The sequence below is a fragment of the Conger conger genome, chromosome 1, assembly GCF_963514075.1.
Source record: "Conger conger chromosome 1, fConCon1.1, whole genome shotgun sequence".
In the NCBI taxonomy this organism is placed as follows: domain Eukaryota; kingdom Metazoa; phylum Chordata; class Actinopteri; order Anguilliformes; family Congridae; genus Conger; species Conger conger.
Genome location: NC_083760.1, coordinates 81438887 through 81455771, shown reverse-complemented (window position 1 = coordinate 81455771; position 16885 = coordinate 81438887). Strand labels below are relative to the sequence as shown.

Genomic DNA, 16885 nt, shown 5'->3' with positions numbered 1-16885 from the left:
ATTTGTGTTGAACATGCGTCCTGCATTGACAAGATATACCCTATATACAGAAATGCTGCTTATTTTAATGTAAATGCTAACTGTGTATTAAATGCTAATTGTAATACAAGGATTTCTCCTTTTTCAGCACTGAAAGCCAATGCTGCTATTACCGTTTTGTTCTGTTTCGAGAGGAGCAACTCTGGCATGAGGCGAGTACAAATCTTTGGCATATGTTTACAATTAAATTAAAATACGAAATGGAAAAATACAATGTTATAGCTATAACTGAAACCTTCTCAGCATCACACTCTTCATTCATACTATTGAGAGCATAGATTATCTATATATTGATGGATACAGTTGGAGCCAATTAAAATTTGTGCTGGATTATGTCCTCTAGGTGTGGTTTTCCACTGATTTCTGCACTGAACTGGGTGATCCGACTTCATAGACTGTAGACGGCGCTAATCTGCCACAAGAATTCACTGAAGTATGCCACAAAGCTACAGAATCTGGAAAGCACTGATCAAAATTCCCAAACTCAGTTGTTGCAATCAGATGTGAGATGGCCCCTTTCTCAGTTTGACCTACAGGCTTTGCATTATTCAGTTTCAATAATGTACTACACATCTAGCATGTGACATTTATTTTTCTATGTTTAAATATTGATTACCGTAAATCCTCAAATTGTGTCCGGGGTCTTTTATTTACTTAGGCTGCACAAAGCACAGGCCTTTATTTGGGGCAGGCTTGTATTCGATGCAGGACTTTATTTCTTATTTGGCTTCTGTTGTAGAATTTTATTCTTAGAAATAAAGTAAAAGGCTACACTTAAAGTGGGCCAACACTGTTCAACACTTCCTGTAACCGTTCAGAAATCAATTAGTGTCGGCTAATCAGGAAACACTGTTTGGTAAGTCATAGTGTCAGTCTTAACAGACTTAGTTTATTGCAAATATTCTCAAACACAATAAATCACATGCAAGTCCAGAATCCATAAAATAACAACTTGCCAGACACGCCTTCATGAACAATAACAAATTAGCGTAGATAACAGCAAGTTAAGGATCTTTTTTTCCTAAAGTGCGTTTTATTGTGAGACATGCGCTTCGTTTGGAGCAGCATACCGGTAGGCTATCAAAAATTTTTCGCTTTGGTTTGGGATTTAATAAACTTTTGGACTGTTTCATTCTATTGCTAAATGTTGGGACTGATGGGCACTGAAATCTGGGGGGTATTTGATGGTTCACTGTTAAGTTTTATGTAGTTGAAAGAGTGTCGGGATTTCCACCTGTCTGTTTATTGCGAGCCGAGGCAGCCGCTTTCATTAATTCATTGATCGTGCGCTGTGCTATAAATACATGGAAACCTTATTGCGTAGCCAAGTAACCTAAATTGAGTTAATTTTTAATTTTGCCTGATTTACTTTTTATTAAATTCGTATGTGTCCGGCTTCAAATAGAATCCCGGACTCAATTTGAGGATTTACTGTATTTATTTAGTTTAGCCATCATGAAATGGCTAAGCTATGCACTAGTCGAGTAGAGGCCACTTTGAGGGTATTGTCATCCTTATCGAATGAACCGTTTAGAAATTCTAGAACCTTTAGTACCCCTCCGTATATTTGGTTGCATATCCTTTGCATGCAACGACTGCTTAAAAAGTCTGAGATGCAGACGCTGCACTGCAGCTGTCTGTACTGCAGCTATCTTCAGTTTGTTTTGGGGAATTTTTGCCTTCAGTTTCCTCTTCAGCATGTAAAATGCATGTTCAATTGGATTCAGATCCGGTGATTGACTCAGCCAGTCAAGGATTTTCCAATTTTTGGCTATCAAAAACCCCTTTGTTGCCCTACCAGCATGATTTAGATCATTGTCTTGTTGCATGATGAAGTACTGTCCAATGAATTTGGAGGAATTTTATTTGTCTGATCAGATAAAATATTCCTGTGGACTTCAGAATGCATCGTTTTACTTCTATCTGCAGTCACATCATCGATGAAGCCATATAGGCCCTAACCATAACTCAAAGCATACCACCTCTCGGATGAGGCGGTATGCTTTGGATCATGGGCATTTCCTTTTTTTTCCCTCCACAATTTCCATCACTCTGGGAGATGTTAATCATCGTCTCATCTATTCACAAGACTTGGTTCCAGAACTCTTGGGGCTCTTTTAGGTGCTTTTTAAGCAAGCTGTAATCTCTATTTACTGTTCTTCAGGCTTCTGAGTGGTTTGCATCTTGTAGTGTACCCTCTACAGTCCTGCTGGTGTAGCCTTTTATGTATGGTAGACTTTGATCCATCTACAACAGTATCCAGGAGTATGTTTTTGATCTTTTGGATTGTTGTCGGGGGGAGGGGGTTTCATCACCATAGAGATTGTTCTCTGGTCATCCACTACAGTGGTCTTCCTCACTCAACGGGGTCTTTTGACACAATCGAATTCACCAGTTTATTTATTTTTTTTAATTTCTGTTGTTTTTTTTTGGTTAATAATGAACCAGACCGTTGACTTGGGGATGCCCAGGGTTTTGGCAATGTTCATAATCGATTGATTTTAATTCCTGAACCTTCTATGATGGCCAGTTTAATTTGCATTGACACTGCTGCCTTCCTCATGTTGTCACACCCCAACGACAGTCTCCAAACGCAATTGCAGTCAAGTCTAGAATCAAGACTAGGCATCAACGGCTCTCTTCAAGTCTAGAATCAAGACTAGGCATCAACGGCTCTCTTCTGCATTCACTAACGACACATGAATATTCCTGCCAAAGGAAACACATCTGTGAAGTCAGTTAAACAAATACTTGTAGTACTTTAAAATGGGGGAACAAGTACAAACTCAATGTGCTGGAGTAAAAAACCAAAATAACAGACAGGCTTTTAAATTGAAAGGAATTAACAAAATTACCCCTGACACTCCTTTTACTAAACTTGAAGAGATTAAGCATCTTAAGTCAAAAAATGCAAAATGCCAGCCCTAAGCCCCCAAATAGCATATGAGATTGCTTCACAAGCTACACAATGTTACCTCCAGTACTTAATCACCGAGTGGTGATGGATCCAGTCTGTGGGGAGGGGGGAGGGTTGAGGGTCAAGGAACTTTGACATGGTAGGACAACAAACAAAAAACTGATTGGTACGTATCCGTGAGTGATATGAACATCAGTGTTTTTATTTTTGGTTTTGTCACAATCAATGATGTAGAAAAACTAACAAATTGATTACTTGTCCATCACATGTTTACTTTAAATACCTAAAAAGCAGCTTGTGAACATATATTATCTTATCTTCTTTCTTAACCTAGGATTGTGTTCTTTTCTTCTTTTTTCTTATGGAGACTTGTGACTCAAATACATTGAATTGATTGACAATACTTTTGTCAAAAAGTTGTGTTTGAAAACTATGGATACATTTAGATACATTTTGGCTATTTGGTCACCAGCAGTAATACCAGCTGAAAATGCTTGAAGAGCACTGAGAACATGCCGCACTGGAGTGCTAGTACTGGAATGTTTAGATGATCACTGATATAAAATTGGGTCACAATGTGGAAAATGCCCTCTATTGTGGAGCCAAAGGTATTTTCACTGTCTTCCTCAGAAATATTCACTCAAGTACTTGAGAGGCTAGATAGATGCGACAGTCCACCAAAGGAAATCCTCTATTTAGACATAGGCATCGCAAAAAATGTAAACCTATTTGGCCATAAAATCTCAAAATAAGTTTTTGTCGACCCGCGATCATCCCTTTCTGTGCAACAGGATGACTGATACTGGTCAGAGATGTTCGTATATGGGCTCTTGTTCCAGAGAGCCTATACAAAACGTAGGTAATAGCATTCATATGTACAAGTACTTTTGTAGAAGTATTCAGTGGCAAAACGGGCAACAATGATAATTCCTCCTGAGAAATTCTAAGTAAACAATGGACATTCTATCCCTGTTTCTCAGTTAGCATGTTTTTAGAATTGCATTATTATGCATTTGGTTTGCTGAACCCCTGCTGTGAAAATGACACTGACATCATCTTATTTCGGTAGTATATGGATTTCCAAAATGCAGAGAAGACGAGGTCCCTCTGCTTGTTTTGCCACCCATGTTACAAAATAAGGAACTGTTGTCGCTAAAGCAATGGCATCTTAAAATATGTTATACAGACCGAACACTTTCAAACGGTATATCCTGTTACCATAGTGATTGAAAATGACACCGTTAAAATATGTAGCTAATGAATGCAAATAAAACCCACACCGGCCTGTTTTCATTCGTTACACCAAACCGTAAGTCACGACCAGTCGATAATGAGCCTTTCAGTTTGCCTGTGAATACTTGCCCTGGCTGTGTCGGGAACAAAGAAATTACAGCTCATGATATCGGCATGGTATCATCTCACTGTAATTTTGTGGTAGCTGACGGTTTGGCTTGGAAGGTGATTTCGTTGAATAACTAGCATTGGCAAGTGAAAATAAAGTTGAACTGCCTGGATACAGGTATGTGTTGCAAATTGAATTGTCCGAATTCCACCATTTAGTAATAAGCTGATTGGAAACGTCTTAAATTCATTTCAAATTAATGTTATTTTTTATTACTTTGTGATTTGGATTAACTGGTTTTATTTAGATAATTTGTCATTTTAATTAATTATTTAAAGGGCTATTTACTTAATATTAACAGTCCTAACCCTCCACAGTATGAGGCTGCTTTGGCAGATCTCCCAAGGCATCACCAAATGAAACCCAAAACTACTGTATTTTCATTAATAGCTCATGCACTGTTTTTATTTCTTTAACGTTTGTCCTGGTACACAACATGTGGTACACTGCAAGGTTTCCGTCTTTAATGGAGTGCCTATTGTCTCTGACAGTGTTACTGTAATGGGGGGGAAAGAGCCCTAGGATCTACACTGTTCACAGGGGCTGTCCGACATCCAATTGCAACAATTGACAAGGAGGAGACGGGAATCTTGATCCCAGCACATTCCAGAAACTGTGTACATCGGCTCAGTTTTCTCTCCGCACTTGCTAATATAGGCCTGTATATATCATACTTAAGGCTCATCATTGTTGGTTTTGACTGATTACCCCCAGAAAAATTCCCAGAATCTTTAAAAAAGGACAGTTCGGTTTTAAACAGATTTTTCGCCCGGAGTAAAAAAAGTAATAAAAATTAGAATAATTATTGATGTTTCTCCGCATTTGGAATGTTTTCGGATTTTGTATTGGAAAATGTATTGTGCATTTGGTTGTTTGGACCCTTGCAGTGAAAAGAATACCAATTTTATCCTGATTCGTGTTATCTGTGACGTTCTAAAATGCATAACGTAGATTCGCCGATAGTTTGCTCACAATAATTGGTTCCGAACAGTGCAATTTTCATGATGAATAAATAAGAAATTACTTCCAGATCAGCTTTGGTTTGTGTGTGTGTGTGTGTGTATGTAAAGTTTGATTACTTCTGTTTTTATGATATAATTATTGGTCCAATTCACATTAATCAGTCTTTTAGTGTCTGGGATAGCCAATCAGCAACCATAATCATGGGGCGACATGGCTCAGGCAGTAAGAGCAGTCGTCTGGCAATCGGAGGGTTGCCGGTTCGATCCCCCGCCCGGGCTGTGTCGAAGTCGGTGCCTTGCATGGCAGCCAATCGCCGTCGGTGTGTGAGTGTGTGTATGAATGGGTGAATGAGAAGCATTAATTGTACAACGCTTTGGATAAAAGTGCTATATAAATGCCAACCGTTTACCATTTACCAGAATCATAAATCAGGAAAGGATGTTAACTTCTAGTGGAAGTAGCCGCTTCCCTCTGTTCTGTTCGGAGCACCATTAGAGGGTGAGGTCTCCCCACCTGTTACAAAATAAGGAACCGTTGTCGCTAAAACAGTGGTATCATAAAATAGTTATGGAAATATAAATAGAATTGTTTGTTTTATCGCTTTCGGTAGCCTATATCCTGTGACCAGACTGACTGAACATTTCACCATTAAAAAAAAGGATTGAATGCAAATGCAAATAAGCCTACTGGCTGTGCGATTTATTGGGTTAAACTGGATTATTTTGAATTAGAATGCCTTTGTCTTTATTACGTCAATGTTAAACCTATTTTTTAAATGTACAATTATAATTAAATGTGCAGGTGCTTGAGCAGGCACAACTTATCCAATCACCTGGAATGCGCACTATCAATGTTCCATTTACAAATTCTATGGTTAAAAGGACAATATTTCAAATGAAAGTAAAAGATTTATCCAGTGTTTTAAAAAATAAATAAATAAATAAAACGTGAAAACAGATTTTGTCATAAGATAAACCCTGAAGATGATTATCCTTAATTATACTGTAGGCATTACCATTAAAAACTGCAAGGAAATCATGGAAAGCAGAGAACTTTCATAAAATGCTAAAAATGTGTGACAAACAACCAACCTTAATTGTGATGCAATAACTCTTGACATGTGGTGGTATTTAGCAAGCTGATGGTAAGCTTGGCAATTGACTGACACTGAACAAACTGTAATGTTACAGTTGTAGGGCAAATTTTGCTGTTCGCAAGAGCCTTTGACATTGACACACAGGTAGCGGTACTACTAACTTCAGGCCCACACATTTTCTGTAGGTCATTGATGTGACTGACATGATTATAACTTTATTGTAAATACTGCAACTTCAGGGGAGGTGGATGCATGAAAGGCTGAGTAAATATTTAAATAAGCAGGCTACTGAAACTGCAAAGTTCAATTCACCAAAACAAAAGGCTTATTTACAACCAAAATATTAGATTTCATTGGTTACAGTAGGCTATGATTTATAAATTTTCTAATTTACTGTTCCATTCCAGTGTTTCAGAATTGTCGTATGTGAAATGCAATGAGTAGGCAAACAATCATAGTATAGTCATTGTATAGTTACTGCATTGTTCAGGAACTGGGTAAACCGTGTCTGATTTGATTGCCTTTCTGCCTTTTATTTTTTAGAGTTCTGGAACAAGAACCTTTTTCACCCCATCTTCCCAAGGAACAGTATGGCACATGGATGGAACACACTGTGTCGTTCTCAGATATCGGGAGTTCTGTCAAATCCGGAAGAAAATGTAGGACACCACGTCGATCACCTTTCCAGTACACTAGTCTCTCATGAAATTTCTTCAGTCTGTAATTTAAACTCTGTGCAAGAACAGAATTATGATGGCTTACAGTGGAACAATGAGGCTGCTCCAAGCTTGCTGTTAGATATTCAAAAGAACCTGCTGGGAGACAAAAATTGCAGTGTCGGAGATATTGGAGCGGACTCAAACTCCCATGATACAAAAACAGACTCTGCAATTTTGAGCTCATCTGCTGTAGAACAATATTCAGATGTAAGCAGCTGCTCGGAGTTTGATATTGACAGAACTGTGTCTCCTTGTGTTGAGTTGAATCTTGACCGTAATCGAACTCAGGAAAAAGAGAATACCTGGGAAATAGGCTCAGAGGAATTATCCTTTTCTTCTCTGCGCACAATGTCGAATTCCAACAATTGTCCAATTAAAGACATTAAGGGAAGCATTGACTCTAAACAAGATGCAATTGGCAGTAGCACCTCGGAGAATCTCTCTTGTTGTCAGGAGTTGTCACCCCTTTCAACAGTCTGGGACAGAACTGGGGATTTTACCAAACACCTTGAAGGTAATCCACAAGAAAAAGATACTACTGAAGGCCAAGAGGATCAATACTCAAATATTAGCAGTCCACTTGAGGATGGAAGAGAGCAATCTCCAATAAGAGAGGTTAAGGACTTTGATCAGAATCATTCAATGGCAAAGGTTTCTGATGGTTCACAATCGCTCAGTAGCTCCGACTATCAAGGTGTTGAACCTCAGATGTGGACCAGTGCCTTTGAAGCAAATGCTGCAGAAAAAGTTGACTGTAATGACACTATCAGCAGTGACATGCCAGGAAAGGGACATGTTTCCAATAGTTCCAAGAAAGGGAGCTTCTCTCAAAGGCTTCATTTAGAAATTAATGATAAAAGACAATTTAGCACAGCGTCTATTAATAAAGATGGTACCCATCAGGACAGAGGGGGTGATTCCCATAGTCCACATAACATTAACGAGGAACGTAGCAGCTTTGAGTTCCTGGAACGCTGTTTAGGCCTGAAGGACTTTTCCACAAGTGGCAGGCAAAAGTCCAGCTGTGGGAAGGAAGTGCAAAGGCTAACTGACAAAGAGCAAGCTGTGTCTCCTGATGGGAAATTGTTAGATCAGACTGAGCATGAAAACTGGATGCTTCGGGCTGGACCACCTACCCTGGTGCCAGTGGATTTTGAAACTTCCTTCAGGAACGAGGTTCAGGAATTGCACTCAGCAAGTAGTGACAAAGAGCCTCCCCTGCTCAGTGTCTTCCTCGGCGGAGCTGTAACCAACTTGGAAGATGATCATATGTCAACATTGGATGAAGTAGAAAAGGATGTAAGGGTCAGCAAAACAAATACAGTTCAGTTAATGTCTCCAAGCCATTTGAAGCGGTCCCTGCATCCTGTTGTGTTGCTCAAAGATTCTGCTAGGACTAAAGGCTACCACTGTGCAGAGTGCCCAATGATGGCTCAAAATGTATGGAGTCTTTTTGAACACCATCATTGTGTTCACTCACAGCACAATTTCCATTTATGCAATACCTGTGGATGTTACTTCACTGACGATGACCTTGCCACACAACATAAATGTGAAAAAGTTGATGCTAAAGGCGTATTCATTCAAAAGTCCTCTTTGCCCCTTAAAAGCTCCATGTGCCGACAGAAGTCACTACAGGTGGGAAAGAGGACTGGATGCAATCCACACAAATGCCAATACTGTGATCGTACCTTCCAGAGATTGTATGAATTTTACCAACATATGCGTAAGCATACTGGTGTTACACCTTTCAGGTGTGGAAAATGTGGCCTGTACTACTCTCAGTCTTCTAGTTTGAATCGCCATAAGCGTTTAAACCGATGCACGCGTCCAAGGCTGCAAGATGCTGCTGAAAACAAGGTGAGCCAAAAACTGACCACCAGTAGTTCAAAGGAGCAAATTAAATTGGATGAGGTACCATCTGCCTTTCCACATGCCAAACTACTTGACTGCTATGTGAAGCTTGTGGACTGTTTCCAGGAAAAACAACCGCCCAAGAATTGTTGTGAAACATGTGGAAAGAGTTTTCGCCTCAGGGCACAACTTGCTGCTCACCGTCAAACACATACAGATGAGAGGGCTTTTAAGTGTCACAACTGCCACAAGGTCTTCAAACATTCTTGCAATCTCTCCCGACACAGAAGAAAACATTGCCCAAGGACCGGGAATCCTGCTAAATTTGCAAGTCCATTGAAACCTTTAGTGGGGGAATACAAGTGTCCCATTTGTCGAGGTGTTTTCAAATATTCCTACAACCGTTTCCGGCACATAAGAGAGGTGTGTCTGAAAGAATATTCAAAACAAGGAAAGGGCAAGGTGGGTGATGTGTACAAGTGTGCACTTTGCAAGGGAACTTTTGCGAATCCATCCAATCGCAGCAGACACATAAGAACAAGTTGCCTGAAGCAGTATATTCGCAGGGAGAGCTTGAGGATAAAAAGAGAATATCAGGAGCGGAGGAAAATTTCCAAGGAACCGCAAAAGCCACAGCAGCAGCAAAAGCCACAGCTAATAATGCAACTCGAACAAAAAAATGTTCTACGCCACAAGTGCAACTTCTGTCCAGCCACTTTCGCTCATGCATCTGGGAAGTACAAGCACATGCATAAACATAAAGTGCAGGAGAAGACACAGGAAGCAATTATTTACCCAGTTTCCTTTCCACCTCCTGATCTAAAGACGGAGGATACTGATATAGCATCCAACAGTGAAGGAAATGCCAGTTTCCCCCCTTTCTCTTGCCGATTTTGTGGAAAGTGTTTTCTTGAATTATACTCCCTTAAGCAGCATATGCGGCTGCATAGTGGTGACCGACCATATCAGTGCCAGCAATGTGGCAAAAAGTTTTTCCGGCGTTCCCACCTTGACGCTCACAAAAATGTACACAAGCGAAGGATACAGTGCACTGTCTGCAAAAAAATACTTCCCACCATTAGTGAGCTAATCAAGCACAGACAGGCTCACAATAAAAAGGGGATGCTGCAGTGCCCCGACTGTCCGTTGCAGTTCAAATACCCTGCTTTCTTGCTCCGGCACGTGGCTGCACATAAGCGTACAAAGCAGGCACCTCAACAGATAAAAGATCCTCCAAAAATGGAGAAGCCGAAGCAAGAAAATGCAGAGGTGTTTCAGTGCGCGCTCTGCCACAGTGTCTTCGAAAGTAGCAAGGAACTGAGCATACATTGCTTGACACACATGCCAAAACGTTCTATAAATCAGTGTCCTGTCTGCAAGCGCAAATTCTGTAGTCGCACCGCTTTAGTCCGGCATGTGCGCTTGCACACTGGAGAAAAACCATATCACTGTCAGAACTGTGGAACCCGTTTTTCACGGAATGAGGCACTGAAAGCACACCAAGAGAAATGTTCCAAAACGCACACAGAGCCAGTATTTAAAAGTAGTCGGGATGGTGAGAATGCCGGTGAGATGCTTGAAATTAAGAAAATTCATACCTGTAAATACTGTCCACAAACATTCGTTTGGCCGTGCAGCTTGTATAAACACCAGAAAAATCACATGTTGAAGATTCTCTTTCCCTGTACCAAATGTGGTAAGTGCTTTCAAAAACTGAAGCTGCAGTCACATGAGAAATATTGTGATTTCCCAAACCCAAAGAATTCTGAAACCTCCCTGGTTCAGGGTTCTACATGCAGAGCATGTGGACAGAAATTCTGTCGGCAGTACAACCGAATTATCCATGAGAAAAAGTGTGAAGGATTGAGCTCTGTTTTGCCAGCAAATCCAATGAAAAATGGAACCGCAAATCAGACCAGAAACATTGACAAACTCAAGCACAGATGTCCCCATTGTCCAAAAGCCTTCAGGTATCGATGTTACCTCCTGAGACACCTTCTTGTGCATACACGGGATAAACCACACGAATGCTCACTCTGTGGCCGTAAATATACAAGCCGAACACATTGCCTTGAACATGAGCGCTTATGTGATGGTGTTTATCGGAGCCGTCAGTCAACAAGTAAGGTGAATGTAAAAGATAAACCACTGTCCCTAGCCTTGACCACAAAATGTAAAAGTGGAGAGGTTGAGGGGGAGTACAAATGCAGATTCTGCACGAAGAGCTTCATGAAGGCCAGAAATCTAAGGCGTCACATCCTGACACACACAGAAGTCAAGCCATACCACTGCAAGACTTGTGAAAGCTGCTTCTCCCGATACGATCATCTCAAGCTGCACCAGAACCGTTGCAAAGGTAAGCGGCAACGCTTGGAAGTGCGCATCTTCAAGCTCAATCTAGAGGATTTGAGGAACAACTGTCAAAAGAAGCCAGACCGTACAAAGGGGAAAGCACAAGAGGGAAAAATGGCTGAATGCAGCTCCTGTGGGAAATGTTTTGCAAGTGAAATTAATTTGGCACGTCATGTTGCCTTGCGTCATACTACCGTAAAACCCTTCTCTTGCAATCACTGTAGCACTTCTTTCTCCCAGGAATGTACATTAAGAAAGCATACTCTGAAGTGCAATGGTAGGACAATTTCTTCCTCTCAACTTTGGAGTTCTCAAGAAATCAAAGTGCATTCTCCAAGGGAAGGTGGCACTGGCAAGCCGTGCAGGGAGACATCCAAACTTCTAATGAGGATTCAGAGACACTACTCTGACAAACAGAAATATGCATGTGCTTACTGCCCCCGCCGTTTCAGAAATCAAGATCAAATGATAGTGCACACCCGTTTACACACTGGAGAGAAACCTTTTGGCTGTGCCAACTGTGGTGAGCGCTTTATTCGTCGTGATTATTTGATGAGGCACCTGGTTAAGTGCAAGTTTGGAAAGGAAAGTGAGGAGAGTGTGCTATGTGATAAGTGTGGTGACCTATTTAATCGACAACAACTGCAGAGCCACCAGAAGAGCTGTGTTGTCAGGCGGAGAACACCTGATCGCAACGCCAAGAGCCCTGTTAGTCATAGTGCGTCTCCAAAGAAAAGGGGCTTCTCCTGTGCTAACTGTGATGCCCAGTTCATATTGTTCTCTCAACTCCAGCAACATTTCCTTACTGCACATCGAGAGGACACTTACCAGCAGCCTCAAAAGTCACCTCCACCTCTTCAGCAGCAGTTGTCCAGTATTCAACGTGTCAAGGAAGAACCAGTGGATGAAGGCTATGAAGTCGCGCTAGGAGATAGCAACATAGTGACAGAAAAGGTGCCCACTATGGATACTCGGAGTGATAGAAATAAGCCTTTCGTATGTCCATATTGTAACATGCGTTACTTTAATAACAGTGGGCTTGGAATGCATCTGCGCACCCATATGGGCAATTTTAATTTATTTTGTAAAAGATGCCACAAGGGTTTCTGGAACAAGAGCAAATTTAGGAAACACAATAAAGTATGTTCGCTACTGGTTGTAACAAAGGAAGAGCCAAATACAGAGACCCCAACTCTCACAGACATGAATGATCCCGTTAAGAATACAGTCTTGGTGTTCAACAGTGGATCCAAAACAACAGGGACAGGGGTGCTGCAGACTAAGTTCTCTTGCAAGGAGGGCAACCGAGAGAGTCTAGATTCCATTGATGTTCTTGAGAAACTGAACTCTCCCAGAACATCCTCTAACATTGTTCACAAGTACCAATGTTCAGAATGTGATCAAAGCTTCACAGATGGGCTTCTGCTTATTAGCCATTTGGAGAACCATGGTCGTGAGGAGCAAGAGCAAAAACAAGCTGGTTACCGCTGCAACGAGTGTGGCAAAGTTTTTAATCAGCCTGCCGTGCTGTCGCGACACTTGAAGATGCATAAAAGCAACAAGACCCCTTATCTATGTCCCGAATGCCCGAAGACCTTCCGTCATCCTTCAGATCTGGAGATTCACAGGCACTGTCATGACCCTAGTCGACCATTTGTCTGCAGTTTGTGCAACTTGAGATATTGGACTAATACATCTTTGAACATACATACCAGTACAGCTCACCGTACAATACAGACAGGAAATGTTTTTGCCTGTCGATTCTGTAATAAATCCTACACATTAAAAGCATCATATCAAAAACATTACAGGATTAAGCATAACAAGCAGTGGAGGAAGGCACATTTCAATGACCAGACTAGGGGAGAAATCTACTCCAAACCAGAATTTGATCTAGCCGTGAATGAAGAGGATGATGACTCGGACTCTGCTCCATACTTTCCTTGTCATGTCTGTGGTAAAACATTCACTACATCAGAAAGCTTAGAAGATCATCAACGATGTCACCTTGGTGAGAAGCCTCATGAATGTGCAGAATGTGGCAAGTGCTTTTTCCAACTGAGCAATCTGCAGCAGCACGAGCGCAGCCACAAGTCTGAGTTCCAATGCCAAACATGTGGCCGTGGTTTTGTGTCATTATTTGCTTTACGCAAGCACAAGCACAGTCATGGTAAGAACCGCCCCCACCGTTGCTCAAAATGCCAGCTCAGCTTCACCGGACCCACACAGCTTGCAGAACACATGGCCACTCACCGTGATGAAAACTTTCCCTGTGACCTGTGTAACCGCACGTTCACCTGTAAGGTCAGCCGAGCTGAGCACCGCAAGAGTCACACTGAACCAGAGGAGAGCCTCCCTCCCTTGCTTCCACCACAGAGTTCGCCATCATCCTCTCTCCCTCTTAATGCAGATCAGCCAAAATATCGCTGTGGTATTTGTTGTGAACGATTCCAAGATCCAGAGCAGCTTTCAGAGCATGGGTGTCTTGCAGCCAGAGAACGTCCTTATTCTTGCACGGACTGCAACCAGCATTTCCTGTGCGGAGCTCACCTGAAGAAACACCAGCACAGCCACCAGGTATCGCGATCATACCTCTATGAATGCAATCATTGCCACATTCGTTTTGCCTACCGTCATCAATTTCTCAATCACTTGAAAAGCCATGGGATTGAAGAGACTGGAGATGCAACGGAAAATCAGAGTATGAAGACTGGTTCAAATGTAAGTGGAAAGAACTCTGAGAACATATATAAATGCCCAATCTGCCCACTCAGTTTTAGCCATGCCCTGCAATTAGCTGAACACCTTTCCATACATGCTGAGAGCACTTACAAATGCAGAGTTTGCGGTGAGACTTTTGCAAGTAAAAGCAACCTCACGCAACATGAGCAATGCCACCTAACTGCCTCTACTCAGTACGAATGCACGGAATGTGGCGATAGCTTTTTAGGCAGTGATGCATTCCGTCAGCACAACTGTGCCCATAAGAAGCAAACGGCAACGCATTGTGTCCAACAAGTACCATCCTCCTCTGGTTTGCAAAAAATGCGGCCATCCCCAGCTGGAACTGCACTGGCACAAAGTACTGAAGAGGAAGAGGAGGTTGATGTGGGTGAAGACTTCTATAACTGTCCTGTCTGTACTAAACGATTTTCTTCAAAACAGAGTCTTGAGGACCATGAAAGGCAGCATACCACTTACCGCCCCTTCAAGTGCCTGGTGTGCGGAAAATGCTTCGCTAAAAACAGATACCTCAAGAAGCACCAGGCCATCCATCAGCGGCCCTACCGTTGTGATATGTGTCCTCGATCTTTTGGCAATTCAAAATCTCTTGCAATTCACCAAGATCTTCACAACCAAAATAAATTGTCAGTCGCTACCCAAGATACTTCTCCATACAGCACGCAGCCCGTCATAGGCGGTATGGATGAATTTGGGGGTGACTACCGTTGTGACATGTGCTACAAATCCTTTGGCCAATTGTCATCTCTGAGGCGGCACCAGGAAACGCATGTTGGGCAGGTTGTGTACGAGTGCACAGAATGTGACAAGGCTTTTGCCTTCTTCCATCTGCTGGAGGAACATCAAAACAGTCATGCCTCCTCTGCCTCACCATCCACACCCCCCCCGCCATGCTCTTTCCAGCCCAGTCACTGAACAGCCTTCCCCACGCTCTTTCCAGCCCAGTCACTGAACAGCCTTCCCCACAGAACTTGCAATGTGCTAGCTAATACCCCTTTTCCAATGCCACCAGTTGTGGAGTATGGAGTTGGAGAAAATATTTTATAGTGTACCTAGGACAGCTTCACACTTGGGGCACCAAAGTGGCATTCTGTAGTTTCCCCATTCATTTCACATCACATTGCATAAATTGCATGTTCATGTCATGGTGCACATATGCTGCAGTGTGTATAAATGCCAACTAGTGGTGAAAATGTAGTCCTGCTTAATACTGTAGTGTAAAAAATTCCAACTTTGATTATTATAAATAGTCTGCATTTTGGTGTAGTCAATTTGTATATATGTACATTATACTTCACATGTAGTTATTAATGCCCACTAGGTTTACTCATACTAGTGAAAGATTTAAATACATTTCCTTTTCTGGACAACACATGCAATACTTTTACTTTACTATTGTCTAGCCGTTAAGGGTTCACTGCCTCTGACTGATTCCTGTTTCATATTATTGATGATTTTGTTGTCTTTCATTTAATATTTTTGATTGTGATTGTGTTCATTAGACCACAATCTTCAAGTGTACTTACCAGTATTATATTAAGTGGATCTGGAAGTATTTTCTCTTCCCTGTGTATCATAATTACATGAATGATCTTAACAGGGGCTGTGTCTTCTGGATCCTTGTATCTAAACACCATGCTGTATTATCTATATTGTAAATAGTTGTTGCATTCCTGTATGTGTCTGCCACAAAATTGGTCCTGGACATGTTTCCCCCATATTGGCTGTCCCTGTTAAACTTGCCTATTTGAAAGACTTGTACTGATTACAATCTGTGACATGATTCATGTGGGGGAAAAAAAGTAGTTTGATAAATTTTGTGCAGTAGTGGGGACAGGGATTGAGTACTATAATGTATTTTTATTCCTGTTTCTGTATGCACTCATCTATCTTTTTATATGGAATGTATGGTTGTGAATCTTTCCTATTTGAAAAATAAACCAGGTAGTTCGGTTTCCAGTTGATTGAGTTATTTTGATGGCACTGTATGTAACTTATAATGTATAGGTATACAGGTGCAGGATATGGGTCAGTTAAAGGTAAATGTATATAGTGTTACATGTGCATGTGAATTCAGTTAATTCCAGTAATTTGAGTTGTTGGTCTATACAGAGCTGTATATTTTTAATGGTTATTTTAATTGTAAAGCTGGCAACTGAAACTTTTACATATGTACATTAATATAGATTTGCCAACAATGAAGAGAAGTGGTCTATAGAAGTGATGTGAAATATGTAATGCTTTTCAGTACATGGTATCATACTGTTGTGTTCATCTCAATCCATTTAAATTATGCCTCTGTGTTATCCAGGCTGACTGAAATTGTTACCCAGCAGGATAAAGTGAAAAGCTCTAAAACCTAAATTGGAACTGACTTGCTTAATTAGAAATATGTCCATTCATTCAGTGCAATTACATTCCTGGACTTGGCTGTTTGATATGTTGTGATAATGGTGTCGTAGTTCCTTACATTTGACATAACATTTTTTGACGTCACGTCACTGACCCATACACTCAGTGATCACTTTATTATTTATTAGGTAGACCTGTACACCAGCTTGTTAATGCAAATATTTAATCAGCCAATCATGTTGCAGCAAGTCAATGCATAAAAGCAGACGTAGTGAAGAGGTTCAGCTATTTTTCAGACAAATTGTGAGATGGGGGAAGGAATGTGATCTTTGATTGTTGGTGCCAGACAGGGTGGTTTGAGTATCTCAATCTGCTGATCTCCTGGGATTTTCACGCTGCACAGTCTCGAATTTGCAGAGAATGGTGCAAAACACAAAAAAACATTGAGT

General features: G+C 41.2%; 1 protein-coding gene across 1 annotated transcript; it reads left to right on the top strand.

Moving 5' to 3' along the window:
* The first annotated feature begins 8113 nt into the window (after positions 1 to 8113).
* Positions 8114 to 16043, top strand: znf1035 (zinc finger protein 1035). The gene has a single exon (XM_061251631.1). It carries the CDS (start codon positions 8250 to 8252, stop codon positions 14997 to 14999), a length of 6750 nt encoding a protein of 2249 aa, XP_061107615.1. The 5' UTR covers positions 8114 to 8249; the 3' UTR covers positions 15000 to 16043.
* Positions 16044 to 16885: the final 842 nt, after the last annotated feature.

Bases quoted from the DNA above. Each gene is read 5' to 3' on its own strand.
- znf1035 (XM_061251631.1), top strand. From the start codon at position 8,250: ATGCTTCGGGCTGGACCACCTACCCTGGTGCCAGTGGATTTTGAAACT.